This window comes from Eublepharis macularius, chromosome 1 (genome assembly GCF_028583425.1).
Source record: "Eublepharis macularius isolate TG4126 chromosome 1, MPM_Emac_v1.0, whole genome shotgun sequence".
Lineage (NCBI taxonomy): Eukaryota > Metazoa > Chordata > Lepidosauria > Squamata > Eublepharidae > Eublepharis > Eublepharis macularius.
The window spans coordinates 72,695,676-72,719,284 of NC_072790.1; the positions used below are offsets into that span (position 1 = coordinate 72,695,676).

The 23,609-nt window shown below is 41.9% G+C and overlaps 1 protein-coding gene across 3 annotated transcripts in view; it reads left to right on the forward strand.

Annotated features, from left to right (window-relative positions):
- The first annotated feature begins 758 nt into the window (after positions 1 to 758).
- The window catches only part of RIMS1 (regulating synaptic membrane exocytosis 1), a 432,846-nt gene continuing 409,995 nt past the window's right edge, over positions 759 to 23,609 (forward strand). For all 3 annotated transcript variants that reach the window (XM_054998089.1, XM_054998175.1, XM_054998012.1), the window contains exon 1: positions 759 to 931. In XM_054998089.1, the coding sequence (XP_054854064.1) occupies positions 759 to 931 (173 nt within the window). The remainder of the gene's footprint in view (positions 932 to 23,609) is intronic.

The following is a 23,609-nucleotide window of genomic DNA, read 5'->3' on the forward strand; positions in this document are numbered from 1 at the left end:
TAGAACGGCAGCCCAGCGGCCCGATCCTAACCACGCTTACTTCCAAGTAAGCCTCATTGAATTCACCGGCTCTTGCCCTCAGGTAAGTATGTTTGAGGGCTGCAGCCTCAAGCGGGTGTGTGCGGGTGTGTGGATGTAGAATCGCCCTCCTCGGTTGCAAAGCGCGGCGCCTTCTGCGAAGCAAGGTGTGGATGATCCCCACGCCTGGCATGGCAGGCTGGCCGTATTGTCTGGGAGAGACAGCCCTCGGCATCACCCGGGAGCGGAGCAGTTTGGACTCCGCCTAACTGCCACCTAACTCCCTCCCCTCCCCTGTCGCTCCCCTGCTAGCAGCAGTCGAGCATCTGAGCGGCGGCAGCGGCGGCAGCAGCAGCATCCGCCCTTCCCCTCCAACCCTGACGGTGCACAGCGCCTCGGAGCTGGAATCCTGGGCGCCCGCCGCGGCTCTTCCCTCCTCCTCCCAGCCTCCGAGGATGGGCTGCCAGAGGCCGCGGGGCATCCCCAGATCGCCCTAAGAACTGGCCGAACAAAGGGAGCAGCCCGGGCTGGAGGGACGCGAGCAACCATGAAAGGCTGGGTCTCCGCCTCTTCTGCTGCTGCTGCCGCTTGCCGAGAGCCGCTGCCTGCTCCTGCCGCTGCTGATCAGAGGACTCCAGTGTAAAAGGAAGGGGAGGCGAGGCGTGATTGGTGTGCGTGGCGAAAAAGGGGGGAAAGGTAGCCAGGTGCTGAGGGGGGAGAAGCAGGGCTCGCCCCCCGAAATGTCTTCGTCCGCGTCTTCGGTGGGGCCCCGCGGCCCTCGCCCACCCACAGTGCCTCCCCCCATGCAGGAGCTGCCCGACCTGAGCCACCTGACAGAAGAGGAGCGGAACATTATCATGGCAGTGATGGACCGGCAGAAGGAAGAGGAAGAGAAAGAAGAGGCCATGCTCAAGTAAGCCGGAGGGTGGGGGGGCCGGTCCTGTCGGGAGAGGCAGAAGGAGCACTAGAGCAGGGAGAGACTTTTATGAATGGTGCAGGGGAGGGGGAGGAGGCTGGCTGGCTTCTGGGCCACGCTCTGGAAGAAGCTGCAGGGACCTGCTCCTGCGGAAGACCCCCCTGCCGCCCTCACTCTTCAGCTAACTTCTCCCATGGACTCTTCCCTGAACTCTCCTCCCTCTTCTCGCCTCGCCCCCCCCCCCTCATATAGCCAGGGGACTCCTAAAACATAGGGTACAAAGGCAAGCCACGGTCTTCAGAGGGGGAACCGAGGTGTGTTCCTGAAACAGCCACAGAGTTGTTTCGCCTTGGGAGCCCAAGATCTTGTCTTTAGGAATTCCTTTGGGCTATTTTTTTTAAAAAGGCCCCTGCCTATTTTGGGAGGGTCTGATGGGTGGGGTTTCCCTAGTCAAGAGTCTTTAAGAGGCCATGCTGCCCCCACCTGGTTAAACAGAGCCCAGCTGAGGCACTGTGGGACTGGGGGGGGGTGAGTGTGGGAGAGAGAGCCTTGTTGTGCCATCAACCACCTGCAGGAATTCTCCTTTTGGGGTGGGTCTCTTTTGGGTCCCCCTGCAACCGAGCCTCTTTCTACTGGGGCTTATGCGCTGTAATAGGGAGGAAGAGAGCAAAGATAATCTATTCAGATAGCAAGGAGGCATTTCAGCATGTATAATAAATGCAGTAAATTGCATGTCTCACCTCATAGAAAAGGGATATGTCTCTTGGTGGATATATATATATATATATATATATATATATATATATATATATATATATATATATATATGCCTCTTAGTGGAGCTGAGCAATTTGTAACCGTAATAGCTTGTGTGTCTTTCTGCAAAAGGGTTGGGGAGGGGTCCAGGATGCTGAGAGATGCAATATTGGGGAGCTTTTCACTATTTAGAACTGGCTGTCTCTTTCCCTGAGCCCCAACCTTTTATCCAGTACCTTATATGACCACATTTTCTGCAAGTAAGTGTATTCAGCTCTAATGAAATAAGCATATGCAACTCTAATGTTATCACCAAACAGATTCTCTTTGTATAAATAGATAGCCGTTGGGCCTGTGAATGAGGATCAGGCTTCATATAACCATCCTCCAGGCCTATTTGCTTTGGATGGAAATGGCAGACTAGGTATCTTTGTGTGTGTGCGCTGCCTGTTGGCCCTCATAACGTTCCTTTTCCTGGCTCTGATTCCTGTTTTCATGCCTTTATTAGGAGAATCTGGTGTAGTGGATTGTGCAAAACAGAGGTGTGCAAATGCGATTGTGAAGCTTTTCTTTTGGTTGAATCCCAAGCGATGACTTTTAAGGTATAAGTACCAGTGCTTGCCTGTCCCCTGCCTTTCCCTCCTGCCAGCAGTGTCATCTATAATAGATGGAAATATGGAATCCCTGCAGACTCTCAACTTCTGTGCAGTGTCTCGCAAGTGATGGTGCTGGGGTACTGTTTGTGTCATTGTGGTGGTGTCTCTTCCCTCTCTGATCTGTGTTGGGATTTGAGTTTCTGCAGTTATGGTGGCAGCTGCCGCTGCTAATGGTTCAAATGTACACCGAGGCCCAGCAATTGGGAAGGAAATGGGTTGTTTTATTGCTTGGCTTCAGTACTGTTTAAGGGTTATAGTGCTGTGAGGATGGAAGTCAGTTATTTGCAACCTTTGGGGTGTGGCTGGTTGTTCTTTTGGTGTCTTTTGTGAGGAGCATATAGTGGAGCAGCAAAACATTCATAGACTGAACAGGAGAAGCATGCCTTCAGCAGTAAGCATGTGTGTCTGCACACGTGCACATGCTTAGGAATAGATAGGCATAGTGCTCTAAATGGTTTGGGATGCAATACTCAGCCCTTTCTTATCCATCCTTTGGATCTCTGCCACTCCTGTAGTTAAGCTTTTTCAGGAATTATTGCTGGCTGTGGGCAGCTGCCATATATGAACAGGTAGGTTCTAAGCATGCTTCCCTGGAAGCGTCCCATGGAGTGACTTCATTGACTGACTTCATTGTAAGCATGCGTGGGAATTCAGCTTTATGTCAGTTGATCAATTTGTATCAATTCACTTGAAGTATTTCTAAAGAAAAGGAGTTATCATCTTATGTTTGTATTCTGCTTTTGCTTCAAGGAACAAGATGATCGGCATTTTTAGTTTTACAACACGCCCGTGAGGTAGGTTAGATGTATTGCTTTGCCTGAAGTCAGCTTAGTATTTACTTACTTATCTAGACCTTTATACTCTGCTTCCCCCCCCCACCCCGCCAATGGGGATTGAAATCAACTTACAATATTGTTTCCTCCTCCTGCCTGTGAGGTAGGTTAAGTGTAGTAGAATCATAGCATGATGGGAAGGGACCTCCACGGTTATCTAGTCTTAACTCCTGCACAGTGCAGGAAATTTACAACCGCTCCCCTCTCACCCCCCCCCCCACTGACTCCTGCTCCATGCCCAGAAGATGTCAAAACACCAACAGGATCCCTAGCCAAACTGGCCTGGGGAAATTGCTTCCTGATCCCAAAATGGCAATTGGCATTACCCTGAGCATGTAAGAAGGGTCACAAGAACTAAGCACAGATGTAACCCTTCCTGTCCTCCCTCTCATGATCTGCCTAGGTTCACAGAATCAGCATTGCTGTCAGATGGCCATCTAGCCTCTGCTTAAAAACCTCCAAAGAAGGGGAGCCCACCACCTCCTGAGGAAGCCTGTTCTACTGAGGGACCGCTCTAACTGTCAGGAAGTTCTTCCTAATGTTTATCAAAAAACTCTTTTGATTCAATTTCAACCCGTTGGTTTTGGTCCAACTTTCTAGTATTGCTTTGCCTGAAGTCAACTTCATATTTATTTACTTAACTAGACCTTTATACTCTGCTTTTCCCCCAATGGGGATTGAAATCAACTTACAATGTTGTTTTCTCCTCCTGCCTGTGAGGCAGGTGATGAAGAGTGTATGACTGGCCCAAGGTCACCCAGTGAGCTTCCAGGGCAGAGCTGGAATTCCTTCACCCAGAAACTAGTCCAGTACTCTACCTACTACAACAGACTTTTCATATGTGGGTGGGAATTTGAATCTGAATCGATACCATGGGGATCTATGCAGCCAAAACAGCATAAACAGCAGGGCTTGGGACCCACTGAAACTGGGAGCCCGGAAGACTTGTGAGCTTGCCATACCTACAGCATGGAGACTGAGCTATGCTGCTTGTCTGCCCCTCAGATATCCTGAGCTGCTGTCTGGGCCTGTAGGGAAAGGCAAGATGGTATCAAGGCATGGAAGGGCTTGAACTGTTTTGCTGCTTGGCCTTCTTGGTCCCCACCACTCTAGATCTGTGCTGACCTTCAGAAAGATATTTCTCTGAGAGTAGTAGGGAAACTTCAAAGCTTTTCTTTAAAAGAACCCGGGTACCTTCTTGAAAATAACATCTGAATGCAGCAGGAATGGTTCTTTGAGGATTGCGCTTGAAAGGTGAATGAGTGCAAGTTGCTTTAACAGGTGTTCAAAGGCTGTTTGATAACCAAAAAGAACTTATAGCTAGGCTGGCACAGCAGTGTCTTGAATTCCCGAGCATTTGGATAACAAGAAATTTGTAGCTGCATCAGGTGGAGGGAATTGTGGCATCAGGTGGGCATTTCCCTTCAGGAACTAGGAACTTTAGTCTCAGTTAAGCAAAAGCTTTGCGTAGGCAAAGCGACTGACTCAACTTGTTCTCTAGGAATGAGGTCATGTTCCTCATAGCTAACTCAGTCATTTAGCAGAGAATAATTTAGCATTGCCCATAGATCTGCCAACTTTTAACTAGTCCTATAGTGTATACTTTTACACACCTGGAAAAGTTCACCTGTTTCATTTTTGTGTGTCCGGTTGATGTTAAGGTAATGTAAGTAGGAACAAAATCCATGTGATATCTTTTACTGAACCAAGCAAATTTGCACAAAACGCTGTGCAAAAGTTCAAGTCTATAAGAACTCTTCATCAAGCTTGATGTTACAAGATTTTAAAAGATAGAAAGGTGGAAAGCAGATCTCTTAGGCTATGGTGTAAAGGTCTAATCTTAGAGGCAAGGCCACTCAGAAAACAGCAGCTTTTATGTATATGCACTACATTATATTACAGGACCTAGTAAAATGTGGGCATTTAAGGAATAATATCCATTGGAGAAAGGCTAGTAATTTGAGGACGGTAAGTTATTATCTGAGCACTGGAAGTCACTGTTTCTGTTGGAAAGAGGCTCAGTGACCCTTCACCCCCACCCCATAAACTTGTTTTGTGCCATTGTATTGAGGGACATTACCAAAGAAGCAACTGGGTTGATACCTGAGTCCAGATTCAAGAGCAAATCTAAGTCCAAACAAAATGCCACTGATTAAATTCCTTTACAAAGTGTCAGAAGCCACTCCTCTACGTTTGTTTAACTCAATAGGTGAAATAGGCCCGCTAAATCTGGTGCAGACTTTAGCTCTTCCTGGTTCCACCCAGGGTTGTCTGTAGTTGCGCCACACAGAAAAATACAAGTCGAATAGGTGGAAAACTTTTAGAAAAGAAAGATCTTTGTGATCTCTTTTTCACCACAAAAACAAATGTGTGGCCTTGAACAGCATAAGATGGCATATGCCCTCATCGGATTTATCTGCTTCAAGTTCCGTGAAGTTGTCCAAATTCTTTGAAACTGGAAAGCCTGTTATGGGTCCACATAACTTTTATTCCTTCCGTTTTTCTTTCAGTCTTTGTTTTGTCTTAGTTACAAACAGATACAGGTTTTTGTTGTTGTGGGGAAGGAGTTATTACAGCAAATTTTAAGAACTTTAGCTGTAATAAATCCACACATAAAAATATCACTTCTGCTTATTAATACAGTTGCTAAAATATATCCCAACAGGAAGGATTCAGAATATATTCCCCTTATTATATTGTCGAAGGCTTCCCCTTATTCTTTCAGTATGCTGTGTGTCTGTCTGGCTCATCCTTTCCCAAGTTCATTGATTCTCCACCTATTTAATTCCTCAAGTATGTTTTCAGGCATGACAGAATTCATATTATGGAAATATTTACCTGGTCAGTTCTGGTTTATTGTTCACAGCAAGCTTAGGCTCATCTGTCACATGGTGACACTTAGCACATAGTCAGAGGGATCTGAGTAATCTGGTATTAGGGGGATCTGGGACATAAGCCGTATTGTGTGAACATTAGCAGTAACAATCCCTAAAGGTTAATAGGAATGACTATATCTAGTGGGACAGTATTGTGTAGTTGTGCTTAAGAAAGAGAAGAGCAGTCCTAGTTGGCTTATACATTTTTGGATTAAAATGGCCATCAAAATTTGACTGGGCAACTTTCATACCTAGGCTGCCTTTAGAATGGAGAATCAAGAAGTTACTGATTAATTTTAGAGTTTCTTTTTTTTTTTTACTGATACAGCTAGATCTTTCAAGAAATGGATGCTCAAATGCTAGGGTTGCCAGATCCCTTCTGGTGAATCCCTCATTCCTAGCCCTACTTCCTGCCACCACTCAACTGGCTGGGGGGGGGGGGGGAAGAAAGAGCAAGAAACTGGAGAGAGGTGGGCAGCATGGCAATGTGATGTTACTATCTATGTGCTTTGAAGAGATGTCATCATGTTTCTGGGTAAAGTCTTAGTATTTGGGCAAAACTTGCAGAGTTTGCCAAACACCAGAGCAATTCTGACAAGCCAGTTGATGTGATGACATCACTTCTTGGAGTGATGTCAGTGCATTGCCAGTGACATAACAAAGTTGCCTGTAAGCCCCCCCCCCCCATGTTTGGTAAGTTGCCAATCCTGGCAACCCTATCAAATGCATTGAACATCTGGCTTCCAGCATACTAGCATAATGGAACTTACCTAAGAGACATACAAAAGTGATATGCACATTTAAAGCTATGGCATCGTTCATATGCAAGTTCTTCCTTACAGATTATTAAAGAGGCACAAAATCAGAAGAAGGAGATGAACTTGTTGATTTTCCTAATATCAATAAAGTTGCATTGCTTTCATATGCATTTCAGGACAGGATTGTAAAAATGTCACTTGTATCATACATTTGTCTGTAAAACCACACCTCTTCTCATAGCAAGCTAACTTGAAGTGCTGCTGATCCTTGTCTTGTTCATACAAACTTTCTTGGATTTCTCCAGCTCTCTCCAACAATATTGGGGAACACATTTTAAACCACTTTCCACACAATTGTGAAAATCAGGTCACATGTATATTTTAGCCATTGGATGATGATCTGAGGAATGTCTATTGTGAATGGTATAATGTAATATTTTGTCTATAATTTATTTCATTTAGTATTAGTTTATATCTTTCTTCTCGTAGCACTTGCAGTGGCTTCCAAAAACTACAATCATAAAACAAAGTAGGAAAACAACTTAAAAACAAAATCTCCAATTTTTTTTTTAAATCAGCATTATTTTTTAAAAATGCAGCACAGATTATTCTCCAGAAGGCTAAACTGGAACATGCCTGTTTGAACAGAATAACCTCATCAAGATGGGTAGCCGTGTTAGTCTGTCTGTAGTAGTAGAAAAAAGCAAGAGTTCAGTAGCACCTATAAGACTAACAAAATTTGTGGTAGGGTCTGAGCGTTTGTGAGCTACAGCTCACTTCTTCAGAATAATGCTCAGAATAACCTTATGAAACTTAACCAGGAAAGGTGTTTTACACACTTCCTCCACAAGACTGTTTCACAATGTGGGTGCTGTTCAGGACAGGAGGACGCCAAAGATTTGATAGAAGCCAAGTAGACCCCTGGAGTGGAAGGCTAGAAAAATAAGAGCTGGGTTGACCTTATTTATCAAGCAGCCCTATTATAGGGAGAGGTGGTCCTTCCAGTAATGGAGGGAGTCGTGGGTGTGCTTTTTGCCTTCTTTTAAAAATATTGACTAGGTATGTACATTTTTGATGACAATCATGGCTTCTAAAGACTAAAAAATAAGGGTTATAAAACAACACAGGAATGGGAGTTGAATATTGTGTTGTTCATCACTAATTAAGTCATAATGAATATCAAGTTGGTACCACTGACATTTTTGTAACTGCGTTCCATACAGTGATCTCAACAGTAATAAAAACACAATTTGGAAAAAAAAATATTACAATTTACCAGGTATGAATACTCTGAAAATGCACTACATCTTCAGTTAAGAATGCCTTACAAGAGGACTGCAGGCTATGTGAAACAAATAAGGAAAGGAATGAAACTGGAGAAATAAATGGAAGAAAATGAAAATTTATAAAGCCATGTAGATCAATCAGAATAAATTCAGACAGGGGTATAATGTACACAGTGTCCATATGAAACCTTTACAACTTTGAATCACAATAAATATTGAATGAAAACACATATAGTAGTGAAGTTTGCTTTATTGAATAGAACATATCCAAAAGTGTATTTAAAAGTTTATTTTTACATATAGTTATCCTAATTACACTTTGACATGAGCCTCCAATGTTGCCCGGAGAATATCAGATTAATATTGTAATTCCAGAGTAACATTCAATCTCTCTCAAAACATGAGGCTTTTTAGATCCCCTGAACACATTTTTTTTTTTGCTGGAATAAACTTTCTGAGTTGCTTTACTGTATGCAAAACAAGTGCTTTATGTTAGTGACCCTGTACTTATTCAAAGATGTAAAGATTTCATGTGGACACCTTGTACATTATACCCCTGTCTGAATTTATTCTGATTGGGAAGTTCTGCCCTTAGTCAACAAATGAGTCTTCTTAACCCTCTCCTGCTTTGCTATTGTTACCAGATTAGAGTTGTAATTTGTTGAGTGCCTGTGGAGGGAGTAAGCATGTATGAATGCCTACTAAATCTTTGGTTGGCAATGTGAGGTTAATGCTCTGCTGCCATAATATAAATGTTCAGCTTCTCATCTTCTGGCTGGTTTCTTGAACCTGTATTACAAATGCATACGTGCTGGTTAGCACCCTCTGATTTGACATTTTTTCACACTGTAGTTTAGACCTTCACTGTAATCTTTGCCTCAAAGGCTGGCCACTGGTATTCTAGATAGTACCAGTTTTTAAAGGATTAGAAGTGGAGAATAGGTGCTGTTTTACAAATACTTATTTTGTGGATGTAAATTGCACATGACTGGGAAAGATTGGAACTGATTTTCTAGATGAATAATATATTTTATAAATTGGTTCTCAGTCTATTCACAACACATGTTACTTTGGATGAGAATGGCACTGAATATCAGTAGGCAAATATTTTCAGTTTGAAAATGGGGCTTTCAGGGAAAATAGCTCCCCCCCCCAACATACAATAAAAGCTGATCAGCTGCTTTGATGCATTTTTTATCTTCCACCAGGGCGTCTTTCTCTTCTCAGTGTGACCCCATCCATAGCAAATTACGTTGCAAATGCAGTGATCTTACCATTTTAAAGCGCCAATTAAATTTGGCAGTGAGACTGAGGTCAAATGTCACCAAGTCAGAACAAAGGCAATGCTTCCTCACTTAACAGGAAGGAGGAAGGGGAGCCTTCTGTTGCTACCGCCTAATTTTGGAGAAAAGTGGATTATAAATGAATAAGGTGAATGAAACTTCGCAGCCCCTGTTTGCAGGTCCTCAAATCATTTTGTTGCCTTTTAAGCAGGGCTGCCAAGTACGAGAGGGTCTCGTTTGGCAGAGGCTTTCTTTGGACTGTACTTGGTTCTGTGCTTGTTGGTTGCCTAGAGAGGTAAGTGAGTCACCATTTTTTGTGGAGATAGTATTTTCTACAAGTGTTTTTTAAATAAAGTAAATATGGGCTGGACAGAATGCCATCCCTCTACTGCTCAATGAGTTTCAACTAAAGTAGGATTAAGGAGTCGGGACTTCCGGTCAGTCAAAATTATGTCAGTGCCAGCTTGAGATTCACTGCATACCTGTAAAAGCCACTAGCTCTGAACCCTGATTTAACACTGGCTCCTACTGGAAAGCAAAATGGCAGAGAAGATTCAAGACAACAGTTGTTTCTGTTGCCGGAAAGCTAGCTGCTTCCCAATTGCATCTCATTGTGCCACTCTCATGCTATCTTTTGTGTCATCAGCGCAAGCCAGGCTGGTACAGGCTCTGTTTTCCTTTTGTTTCTGCTGCATTGTTAACTATGGTGTAAATCCTGTATCGCTCCTCAAATGTAATGAAGATGCTGCAGATTTTCACTGAGATATGTGACTTTACAATCTGGCAGTAAATTATTCAAGGAGAGCTGGTGTATTTATTTTATGCTGTTAAGTATGTCACCTGTAGCAAGGAAATCTATAAATACTGCCATTTTCAGGAGTATTCAACATTGCCTGTAGTTTCTTTCAACTGAAGTAAGTTGGAGGTTTTACTAAAGACTGTACTGGGAGCGCAGTGAGGTCAGCATTAAGTGCTGTGGAAAACCCCAGCCATTACATTTGGCGACAGTGACTCTAAGGCACTTTTATAACTTGTGATATTAATTCTTAGTGATTACAGAAGATGTAGTCCTTCCACTTACAAAGTACAAGGGCAAAAATAGTTGTTGATTGTGATTGAGAGATACCCATCTTATCTGAAAGTATTAGTTAAAATGTGTACAGGATAATATCATAACTGTGAACAACTTACGCAATTGCAGGTTACAGAAGCCTGAATATAAAGGCTGAGATGGAAATGCATCTTCTGATCTGCCATTAGTTATGCTAAGGCACCCACTAGTTTGGTTCACGTTCTGTTTGCTGGTCATGTGCAGGGAGCTGATTTTTTTTATGCCTCTGCTTGGCTGTTTGTGAACAGTTCAAACCTGATTGTTAGGTTAATTTTCACAGATTCAAACAGTACAGTACAACACAGTGTTTCAGGCATGTGCATTCTCACACAGCTTAGTGAGAGAATCCTAGTCCCCTCCTCTTTCTACCAGACCTTTTGTTGCTCTTTGCCGATCTGTACCCAATTGTTTAAATAAAGAATTAGTAAATTAATAAGCCAAACAGTGCTTATAAATAAACACTGCATTTAGAAAAAAAATCTTTACCATTTGGTGTTTTAAGTTTGTGGTTATTGAAGTTATTTCATGCATTTTCACACAGCCGTATGGGAGGCGTAGTTCCCCATATGTTATTTAATTACCTGAACTGACCATCCATGGCAGTGGGGTGGAATCATTTTCACTTACTGCACATATGAAAGGTAAGGAAATGAAATTCTGCCACCACAGCTTCTGTTTGGCATGTGCTCCAGGCAGACGGATCGAAGGCTAGCTCACAAATGAATTTGTGGCTGTTGAATCTGTTCTATCTGCCTATTGAACATGTTTGCTGTGATGTCTGCAACGTCCCTATCGGTGGCCCTAGCTTCCCCCTGTTCATCCAAAGTGTATATGCCTAGCTTTGCAATTAATGTGATAGATCACTAATTCTTAGTAACTTCCCACGAACAGTAGCAGTTTATTTTATTACGCATTAAGCTTTGTGCTGGTACTTATCTCTAACAGATTATTTATGTGAGAATCAATATAAGATGTGCTGGGTTACAATGTACCAGTTACTAATTCATCATCATTTTAAAAAAATCTCTAACATTGTTTATACATCACCTTGAGTATTTCAGTAAACAGAAAAAAATGAATAAGAAGTTTATGGATAAATAAAATATAAGTGAAATTGAGCTGAAAAGAGAATGTTTTCCAGCATGGTGAAAGTATAACCAGACATTTTCTGCTCTATCTCAGTTATTATGACATACATGATGGCACTGACACACAGTTCAATGAAAGATACAATTCTGACATATACAAATCCAAGTAGTCATTTTCAGTTTGGAGATATAAACTTGATGAATGTTGCTTTCTAGACTGTTTGACCCAGTGCATCAACTTCCATACATTCCTTGGTTATTGCACTTAGGAATGTAAGAATTGCTAAGCTGGATCAGGCCGAACATTGTTTAGACTTTAATGCTGGCCTTTCACTTGGACAACCAGATATTTAGGAAAGATTCTGCAGGGCACAATGGTGACAGTCAGCACTGGCTACTTGCCCAGCAAATGTGAACTGGAGGTGCGCTGTTTCTAAATCATAACAACTAACAAGCCTCTGTTCTATGAATGCTCTGAATCTTAAAAAAACAAACAGACACAAGAGCAATGTTTATGATAGTGGCCATCGTAGCATTCTAATACAGGGAGATTAATAATCCCATAAGCAAATCACCTGCTACCTGGAGGGGTATCCACACTGGCCAGATGCTACTGTACTAGTTGCCACCTTAGGTGCTGAAAACGAGTATCCAAGGCATGAGGGGAAAGCTTTCTTCTTTATGTGCCAGTCAACTTGCTGGTTCACCTCCCTCTCCCTCTCCCTCCCTCTCAAGCTGCTGCTTATCCACCTGCTCCTATTGTTGTAACTATCCTGTAGTAAAAGTTATTGTAGAAGGTATGGGGGTACCTTGTTGCCCTGTTGGTCGTTTTCATGGTTCTTTTCATTTATTTGGGAGCAAATGCACATCCTTAAAACCGCTTCATATTTTAGAGTCCTGCCCTAATTTTAGATTACTAGATCTTGCCAAATTTGTTCAGTGTGAGTTCTTACTCAGTTATTACTCAAGCAATCAATGATAAACTATCTTTTAATGTTTATTTTTTCCAGCATTACTGCTAGTTTTTAAATGAAACATAATTAAGTTTAACGCAGTGTCCATATAACACAGTGTCCAGATAATGGTTCTTTAACTGTAATCCAGAGTGGTGCACTTTCAGGAAGTTTCCGACAAAAATGCTGAAATGCCCCTGTGGTTTCTTAGATGTTAATGCTACCTTGCTAAAGAAGTGAGCCATTTTCCACAATATTATTTAAAATTTAAACTGAAAAGCAGCTTGCCTTTTCAACAGTGGAAGCAAGTGGAGAGACTCTGATTCCAGAATGGGAAACATAAGAATCTGCCTTATATTCAAGCAAACTACAGGTCTAATTGACTCTCTACTAGAGATGGGCACAAACCAGGAAAACGCCGAACCATACAGTTCATGGTTGGTCGTGTTTCACGAACTATGAACTTTCACGAACTTGCCCCAGTTCGCAAACTGTTTCGTTTGGTTCATGAAAATGTACCTTCTGGGTCAGCAGAAGGTCTGCGGAGAGCCCATCCCACCCATTGCCTAGGAAACTGATTGATTGGTGCCAGGCTGTCTGCAGTGACAAATAGAAATATGAACCAAATGAGCAGGGCTAAAATTCGTTGTGGTTCATGAGAAATGAGCTCCCATGAACCGGCCCAGTTTGTGAACCATGAATTGCCCAGTTCATGACGAAGTTTGGTTCCTGATTCAGCTCATACCCATCTGTGCTCTCTACTTTCACTTTTGAGAGCAGTGCCTTTCCAAAACCAAAGTACACATCTGCCTGAGCCTTGTTGACAGAAATCTTTTAATGGGCAATGCTAGGGACTAAATCTGGAGTTTTCTGTATGCAAACTATAAATCTGCCCCTGAACAGACTATATGCAGACTATAAATCTGCCCTCTATCCTTAGTAACTAAATAAAGATTAAAGAAGTCTCTTGCAGGTCTGTAAGAAGAGCTTCTCCCTCTCTGCAATATGAAGTCTTGTATCAACACTTTTTCATAATGAAATATGATGGCAGTGGACTTTATTTTAAAAAAGATCAAAAACAATGTTTTTTTTTTAAAAAATCATTGCATACAAGATCCTGGCAATGAAGGAATCCTTCTGAAAGCAACAATTTGGGCCCTACAGTAGTCTCCCCCAGCATACAGGGGAGGAAAGTGAAACTCTTACTTTGTCCCATTGGGGAGCAAGGTAGAAAGATATGTGCTAGTGACACTGCATCAACATACTCAATTCTGATGGCAGCTTTAGAGTTCTGCTGTTCCCCAAAGTGCAATGAAACGGTGGAACAGTATAAATTCTAAACAAAGTATCAGCAACAAGGAGGAGAATATTTACAGCAGGGCCCAAAGCCTTCCTTGTTAAATGAGGTTGATACACATTTCTAAGTGAGGCTTCAAGAAAACGAATGGAATACATACAATTTCAAAACAAACTTTTTTATAGCCCTGTCCAAAATTCTTCGGGAGTTTGGGGAACCTGCATATGACTTGTTACATGTAACGTGGTTGTCATTATGCAAGTAAGCAGCGTGGCATTCCTTCCATTGCCAGAATTCTATCCATCATGGGCCACAGGGGTTTCAAATGGACATCAGCCTGTGCACCCCCCCCCCCATGCGGGTTTAAGGAAGAGACAAGAAGGTAAGTGTGATGAGCAGGAGGATGCCCTGCCCCCGAGAGACAGAACAGCCACTCAGCTGTTTCATCTCTGAGCCTGTGGGAGTGCTGCCCCAGCACCTAATCTTTTTTCATAGGGGGGAAGGAAGATTGGAGGGAAACAAAGCAGCAGTTCAGTTCATGGCTGCTCAGCAAGAGAGCAGATAGTGTCACGTATAGCTCTTCCTCGTATTCTGGCAGAGAGGTTTAGCTCTACCTCTGGGAAAGGACAGAGTACCCAGTTGAAAGACCATGTCTGGTGATGAGCAGCCCTAGTCTGATTATTGGGAAAGAACAGATGGATGTGGGTATATTGTGTGTGTGTGAATAGTTCTAACCTGGTGGCCAGTCAGTGAGAGCCTGTTTGTATTTGAATGTATTAAAGGGAATTAAAATCACAATCTGAAGCCATAACTATTGTACAAGGATGTGCCTCAGCCAGGTTTCTCCTTTGAATGTTAGGAGACCTGGCTGCTGATCTGTTCTTTAAACACACCTGTACATAGAGGTGTGCTCTGGAGGCATGAGCCAAAGGGTGAGAACACAAGGGCTTTTGGCCCATGGCTCTTAACCTGAGGCATGAAGCTGGGGCCCAGCCACTGTGCTCAATGTCTACAAAGTCCCCCCCCCCTTTCAAAAGATGGAGACCTTCACCAGAAAGTGTGCCTGGAGACCAGGAGCAGCAGGCATAGAGCAACAACTGTTCAGTACATCATGACTGTAGCCCTAGGCTGTTACATGGTTATCTGTGGACACTAGCTTGCTGATTGAGGCTTGCTTTTTTTTCCTGTTGTGAGGGCTGTCTCTACCTGGGCCAGAACATAAAATATCCTATTTACCATACATTCTCCCTTTTGTTGATCTTGTACTTTAAAACTATTGTTATTTACTAATTCCATAGTTGTACTTGATTTTAACTGTATTAAATTATGCTTAAGGCCTACGGCTGCATATACACAATAAATGATAAAGATGATAAAGGACCAGAATGTATGAGGTATGCAGCATCCCAGTATAACTAGGAGCTGGTAGATATGGGGGTGGGCTTTATTAAAGTTGTCCAGTGTTGGGCAAGATTGCTTGCTGCCTGTCCAACCGCTGTAACATCCCTAAAGTTGATGATGCAAGCCTGTCTTCTTCCTCCACCTTGTCTCTAATGCTGTGCAATGCCAGATTGGTAAGGCACAAACCTGCTCACCTGACTGCGTTGCTGCGGGAGGAGGGAATGGACCTAGCTTGAATAACCGAGACATGATTGGAAGAAAATGACATGGTGTGCCTGTCCGAGCTGACTCCACCTCATTATCCAGTCCTCCACTAACCCCATGTAGCTGGCAGAGGAGGCAGGGGCCAGAGTTTCTGGCGCCTGAGGCTGGGGGCAGCTTCAGGGCTGTTGCTGCCCCGGCGAGCGCACATGTACACCCAGACTGCTCAGTTGCCCCGGATATGCCCTGGCCACCTGCTGCGCCTGGCCCGCATCTGTGTGCTAGCGGCGGTGGCAGCAGCATGGGGCAACTTAGAGCCGCACCAAATGAGACAAGGGTCGCGCAAGTTTTCTTGGGAAATGTAGGAGATGCCTTCCCCTCTCTGCTGCTGCTCACTGCCCTCTCTGAAAGTGTGTGTTAGTGTGTGTGGGTAGAATCCCAAAGCATTTCCCCCCCCCCATCTCCTGCCTGTTACCTCACAAACTGAAAAGGAGCAGAGGAAAAGTGATAAGTTTCTTTTGGGGGACTGGTGGGGGGATGGGATGGAATAATGACAGAGGAAAGCAAAGGGGAAGGGAAAGGAGAAAGCGGGAAGAACCTAGAGAAACAGCTGCGTCTCAGGGTGTGCGCTTTGAATGAGCTGCTGATGCATATCCTTCCAGGCACAAGCCCCCCTCCCCACCCACCCCGACACGAGGGCACCCTGGGAGAGAGCAGCAGCAGCAGCAGCAGGGTCTTTGGGTGCCCTCGCGTGCAGCAGGCTTGTGCCTGGAAGAAGGATTTGCGTCTTCAGCAGCTCATTCAAAGCGCACACCCTGAGGCGCAGCTGTTTCTCTAGGTCCCTCCTGCTTTTTCCTTTGCACAATGAATGTCCTAGCTGTCAATTGTACGGTATTTTTATACACACTGTGTAATCCGCCTTGAATTTTAGTGAGAAAGGTGGAATAATCATCATCATCATCATCATTTTTATAAATCTCCTGCTTCAGTGATCTAAGTTCTTCTTACTCACCACAAAACTTACCTTGCAGCAGAGAACCCACTTGCTACCATAAGAACATGTGGAATGACCTGCCCGAGGAGGTCAGGAGAGCCCCCACTCTCCTGGCTTTCCACAAACGATGCAAAACCAAATTATTCAAAAAGGCTTTTTGCTCAAATGAGAGGGCTGTATTGTAGGGATGGGGTCTCAGATGCTTCGCTAATGTGTTAGGGACCATAGAATTCACCACTATGTTGCCTTATATATTATCTGTTACTTTAAATATGTATTCTTATGTACTACCTGTGCTTTATGTTGTCTAATGTCAGTCCTAGAATTGATTATATTCTGTTTCAGTATTTCTTCTCTTCTGTATTGGATTCTTGCTAATGCTGTATCTTTTAAAACTTGTAGCTATTTACCCAATGGCATTATTTATTGAAATGTCCTTGATACTGATTGTGCTAATCTCATACTGTGTAATCCGCCTTGAGTCTCAGTGAAAAAGGCGGACTATAAATGACATAAATAAATAAAACAAATAAAACAAATAAATAAACATCTAGCAACTGAGGAGAAAGTTTACATTTCAAAATAAACATTGTTCCCTAAAATTATAGGAGGCTGTGTGAGTTCCCTCAGTTGGAAGAAAAAGCATGTCAAAGTAACCACCAAAGAAATCTTGTGAGTAGTTGTAGGCCAAAGCTGGTTACAGAGTAAGATCTGATTTTCTGGTATAAATAACAAGGCCTCTCAAGGCAATTTTTGTTTTTTTATTCTACTTTGTATGTTTTAAAATTTGGAATTGTAAGGAGCCACAAAAGGAAGGCAGGGTATAAATACTTAAACAAATAAATAAGCTTATTCTTCTTTCCTAAGATTGCCAACTCCAAGTCATGAAATTCCTGAAGATCTAGGAGTGAAGCCTGGAGACGGTGAGATTTGAGGAGTGGGGGGGAGCTCAGCAGGGTATAATGCTATACTATCCATTTTCCAAAGCAGCCATTTTCTCCATAAGAGACTATTTTGGTGGTCTGGAGATAATTCCAGGAGATCTCCAGGCCCCATCTGGAGGCTGGCAACCCTATTCTTTCCTGTGCCGGACCTGAGTGAGAATAGCATTATTTAGAAAGGAAAAGGATGTGTTTTTAAAACCTCCTTAGGAATCAATTCTAAAAGTGTAGCAACACTACAGAATTAGTGGGAGAAATACTGAAAGAATTCATTATTGCCAAAAGACCTGCTGATGCTTCATGGAGCAGCGGGAGCAAAATGGGGGAAAAAGTGAACCCTAGAATGTTGTGCCTCACTCCCAGGTTCATGCTAGAAGAGATATGCCAGCATCAGTGAAACACAATTTTGTTGCCCTGACACACACACACACCCAGTCACTGCTGTCATTATGTAGATATAAATAGCAATTATTTCATTCATCATCATATGTTGCTGCCTGAACTCTGGGGAGCATTTCCTGCAATCTGCAGTGTGGAACTATAAGAGATTTACCTTAAAGGGCTGTTGTAAAGATTGAGTATCTATGTGAACACACTATGTGTTGTATAACTGATTTTATCACCAGGATGAAGCTTCCTTTCTTGGATTTTAGAAGTGAATTGCGCACACAAGGTCTTCTTGCTCATACAGTTCCACGTTCAGGTGGACATCCAAACACCATCATTAGATTGGATGAAAGCTTTCCTTCCATTTTAGAGATTGTGACTTCTGTGATATTAATATGAATAAAATTCAAACTTCAGTTACCAGGTGAAAGTCATTTTTTTGTGCCCAAGAATTTGAATGCATGATTTTCTATCTTGTAAATAAAAATGCGTTCTGCTACTCATTCTGCAAAAAGCAGATACGGCACAGCCATATTTTTTATTGAATAATCTTCTTGTATGTGCTAGCTGTTACTTTTGGTAGCCTATATTGTAATTTTACATTTGTGTTTTAATTCTATTACTTTCCATGTGGCCATAGGGAAAGGACTCGGCATGATGAGAGCACTTGTTTTGCATTGAAGGTCTCGGGTTCAATCCCTGCTCTCTCCAGTTAAAGGGTCAGGTAACTCTAGAGACCTGCTGCCCGTCAGCGTTGATAGTACTATGTAGACTAATATGACTTAGTATCAGGTAGCTTCAGGTGTCCATTTATTTCTAAGATGCTTTGAGCTAAATAGAAAATGTGGGGTAGGATTTTTTTTAAAAAAATCCAGATAGATAATTGTGATTGGATGTGTTTGTTCCTAACCCTCTTGTATCAAACATCTTGCTTGAGAATAGTCCCACTGGAGTCAGCAGGAACACAAGAGTTGATTGCTCTGCTGCACAATTCAGCTCTGGTAGACTACTTGAATATAAGTAAAGTTGTCCTTACTGTCTGCTTAAATCCAGTCCATTTGTCACGACTGGATTATATTTGGAAGCTTGGTAGGTATGCTGGTACCAAGTACTGGAAGACAGGACCCCCAGGTTGTATGGTCCTCAGTTGGCTACTGGGGAAGAGCGGAGGACAAGTACAAATAGTGCTGTTCTTAATGATGGGACTGGATTAAAGCCGAAAGCAAGTCTACTTGCCGATGTGAATAGATATGAATAGAACATCCAAAGCTGTGGAACACATATAATAGGAGCATGGAATGTGAGGAGTATGAATTAAGATAAGCTCAAAATCATAAAATAAGAAATGGAGCATTTAAACATTGTAATCTTGGGTGTGAGCAAACTAAAGTGAACTGGATTAGGACATTTTCTGCCAGAAAATTACAGTGTTTTACTATGGAAATGACAAAATCAGAAGAACCAGTGTTGTTCTAATAGAGAGGCTAGATGTAGCACCAGCAATCAAGATCTAGAACACAAAGTCTGACAGATTAATATCAATCGGATTTCATTAAAGGCCTGTCAACATAATCATCATTCAATTTTATGCCCCAACTAAAGATGCTGAAAAGGAAGAAATTAAAAGGTTTAACACAAGTGTCCAAGAAAAAATTGATCATATACCTAAATAAGATGTACTGATAATCACAGAAGAGTGGAATGCAAAAGTAGGAGACAAAGCAGAATTAAACATTGTGGGAAAATTGGATTAGGATTACAGAATGAAATAAAGTATCCGATCAGGACAAAATACAGAAAGATGGAAACATTACACTGGAGAACTGTACAGAAGAAACTGGAGGATGACAGATTCCTTCAAAGAAGAATTGTTTGACAAAAAACCTGAAATCTTAGAAAGTGAAGTAAAAGCAACATTCAAGAAATTGAGAGAAACACCAGGAGTAGATGGTATACCAATAGAGCTATTTCAAGATACAGAAACACAGTCCATCAAATTGCCAACAAATATGGAAAACAATACAATGGCCCACAAACTGGAAATGCTCAATCTACATTTCAATTCCAAAACAGTACAGCAACTATCAGATCATAGCATTAATTTCCCATGTAAGCAAATCAAAATTGTACAACAAAGATTTTTATCATATATGGAACAAGAAATGCCAGATGTTCAAGCTGGATTCAGAAAAGAAAGAGGCATAGAGATTTCTTTACAAATTTATGATGGTTATTGAGCATACCAGGACATTTCAGAAGAAAATCAGCCTGTGTTTTGTAGATTACTGTAAAACTTTTGACTGTGTGGCTCATGAAAACCTATGGAGGATGTTAAAAGAAATGGGTGTACCACAACATCTGTTTTGATGCACAACCTATACTGTGGACAAAAAGCTATTGTTAGGACAGAACATGGGGAAACAGAATAGTTTCCAGTTGGCAAAAGTATTAGGCCAGGATGTATATTATCTCCCTATCTATTCAAGCTATATGTATAGCATATCATAAGGAAAGCTGGATTAGATTTAGAAGAAGTTGGAGTGAAAATTGGTGGAAGGAACAGTAACAGTTTGGGATATGCAGATGACACCACGTAACTGGCAGAAAATAGTGAAAACTTGAAATGACTACTGATGAAGGTTAAAGAAGAAAGTGATGAAGCAGGTTCACAGCTGAACATCAATGAGATAAATGTAATAACTACTGAAGAGTTACACAATTTAAAAGGTGACAATGAAGTAAGTGAAATTGTTAAAAGATTTTCTATTCCTTGGCTCAATCATCAAGCAAAAGAGAGATCTCAAGCAAGAAATCGGAAGGAGATTGAGACTTAGAAAGACAGCCATGAAGGAACTAGAAAAGATCTTTAAGGATAAGGATGTATCACTGGGGAGCAAGATCAAGATAATTCATACTATGCCATTATCCATTACTACGTATGGATGTGAGAGTTGGACAGTGAGGAAAGCTGACAGGAAGAAAATTGATTCACTTGAAATGTGGTACTGGAGGAGAGTTTTATGTATACCACTGATGGCCAAAAAGACAAATAAGTGGACTCTATATCAAATGAAGCATGAATTCTTCCTAGAAGCTAAACTGATAAAACTGGTATTTTGTTCATATCATGAGAAGACAAGATTCTCTGGAAAAGTGCTAGGAAAGGTGGAAAAGAGGAAAACCCAAAATTAGGTGGCTTGACTCAATAAAGGAAGCAGGTCCTCCAGTCTGCAAGAGCTGAGTAAGGCTAGTTAATGATAGGATGTTTTTGATGTCTTTGGTTCATAGGGTTGTCATAAGTTGGAAGTGACTTGACGGCACATAACACGCATACACCCTGGGACAGAACACAATAGGTTTTCACTGTTGAGTTGTTATAGAAGATGATCTGGCAGCAGTTTTGGAGATTACCAGTGCAATTCTAAACAGAATTGTACCCTTCTAACCCTTCAGTGGACTTAGAAGGATATAACTTAATTTAGGATTGCACTGTAAAACTACTGGAAAAGATGCAGCCATGTTAATAGGAATGACTTTTGGTTTACCTCGTGTAACACAGCCAGTTTTTCACACAATGTTTTACTTGTATACATGATCACATAATGTGGTTCTACTGGAAAAAAAAAGATATTTCTAATTGCTTTATACAGGAAGAGCAGCATGGGAGGCCATGTTTTGACCAGAGAAGCAGTGACAGGTTGCTTAGCTTTGTCCCAGCTGACTATGCTGATAATATGCCCTCAAATGGCCTGATTTTTATGCAGAACAAGCAGACAAAGAGTTCATCAGCATATCTTCTGCTTTATTCACTACTTAAAATTGCAACCTCTGGAGGCAGTTTTTCATTACAGATTGAGATTTTTAAAAAAAATTCTGTGTTATGTTTTGCTATTGATTTGTCTTGCCTAAGAAATGATGCGACCATTAGTAGGCCATTCCAAAATAGAAGATTGTAGGAAGATCGGTTTTAATATTCTGATAATTTCAGTAGAGTTGTAATGTTGTGAAACAGGAAACATCCAAGGGACTATTCATTGAAAGCAGTTCTCCAAATAAGAGAGATCTTGTATAGTAATGAGTAGCTAACAATTCTTCTAATCCAAGCAAGCTATTAATAGGTTAGTAAATTCCCTGCCATTTTCATTTCCTCTTGCGAACCTCCCTCTCCTATATGAATACTGATCACACATGAATACAGACTTCTGTAGTTCAGTGCTGTCTGCTGGGGCTCACAGCAATTCTCCACAGTCTCAGGCAGGACTCTTTCCCAGCCCTTTTACTTGAGAGGTCAGGGATTGAATCTGGAACCTCAAGCTCTACCAACGCATGTTCTCCCCCAAATAGAGACATCATTTACTTTGTTTAGAGTCCACTTTTCTCACTGAGACTCAAGGGGGATTACAGGATATAAAACTGCAGCAGACAGCATAAGTCAACCAATAAACAATGCAGTAGGATTACAACACATAAGACAGTGCAGTCAAAGCAGGTGATAATCTGCAATAAACGGTGCAGTGATTACAATCCTATACTATTATAAAGCTGTTCCATTCTATTACAGCTCTAATCTTTATTTTAAAATGTCTCCTTGAACATAAATGTTTTGTGCATTCTGCAGAATGATAGAAGTGTGATCCTTCCAGGCCTCCTCAGACTCCCACAAGATGGGAGTCACCACAGAGGATACATGTGAATGAGCAGCTGATAGTCTTATCCATTTGCAAAGAGTCACCTTTAGAAGAAGGCTTTGCTAAAACGAATAAAGCTGTGGTGGTGCAGCATAATAGGAGAGCTGTTCCTGCAGGTATGTGGTTCCATGGCCCTTACGGGCTTTGTAGGCGATAACCATAACCTTGATTTGAGCTCAGTAATTGATTGGTAGCCAGTTGAGTGTCGGTAGAATGGGTGTGACCTGTATGTTGTACCTGTCCAGCTGGATCTTGCTAAGAATCCAACTCCCTGAGCAAGAGCATTCAAGTTGTGCCCTAGAACAGCATCGTGGATGGGACCATCTTAATAGTGCAAGGGAATCGAAGATGGTACAGCCAAAACACAGGAAAACATAGAGAGAGTCACCTATGTGCTTTCACCATCTGTACTCAGCTGCTGCAGCTGCCCATCCATAAGCAGGTTGGATGGAAATTTCTGCTGTTAATAAAAATAGTGGTGTTAGAGCCAAAATACAGGATTAGCAGAAGCATTAAAGTTGCTCCATAGAATGTCATCCTTCATATAGTTGATCCCATATTGGGTAGCATGATTTTAAGCGGGATTTATGTTTCTAGAGAGTAACCTTTGTGTTTCTGCCATCCATACGATATATGGTACTGCTTCTGTATCAAGTAGGGTTTTTGCACTGATGGCATAGCAACCTGCTCGCAGTAGACTGTTTTTGTTGTTCGGTGTGTGAATGGTGCCAACTTACACAAGATCACATTCTAGTGATGAGCTAAAAATTTTCCACTCTGCAGCTGCTATCATTGCTGGCAAGTTTTTGATGGATTAATTTCATCCAAGATTTTGTTGTCTACAGTCCGCCATGTTTTGGGGGGTGGGGGGGTGGAGGTCTGCTTAAACAAAGTAGAGGGTATGATACAAAGAGACCCTAGTGTTCTGCCTCTCTGAGCCACCTAAATGGACCCCCAAATCTGTGCTCTGATTCCCACAGCACAGAATATAAAGTTGCTGATTGTGGTTGTTATTTGACATTAATTGAATAGGATCCTGTGAAGACATGATATATACACAGTATTTGAACAGCCTGTTGATGATTCAACAACAACCAGCTGCCCTAATAAACAAACTGTCAGTAGTTATAAAAAGTTGTTACTCTTTGCAAGAATAATTGAAAGGT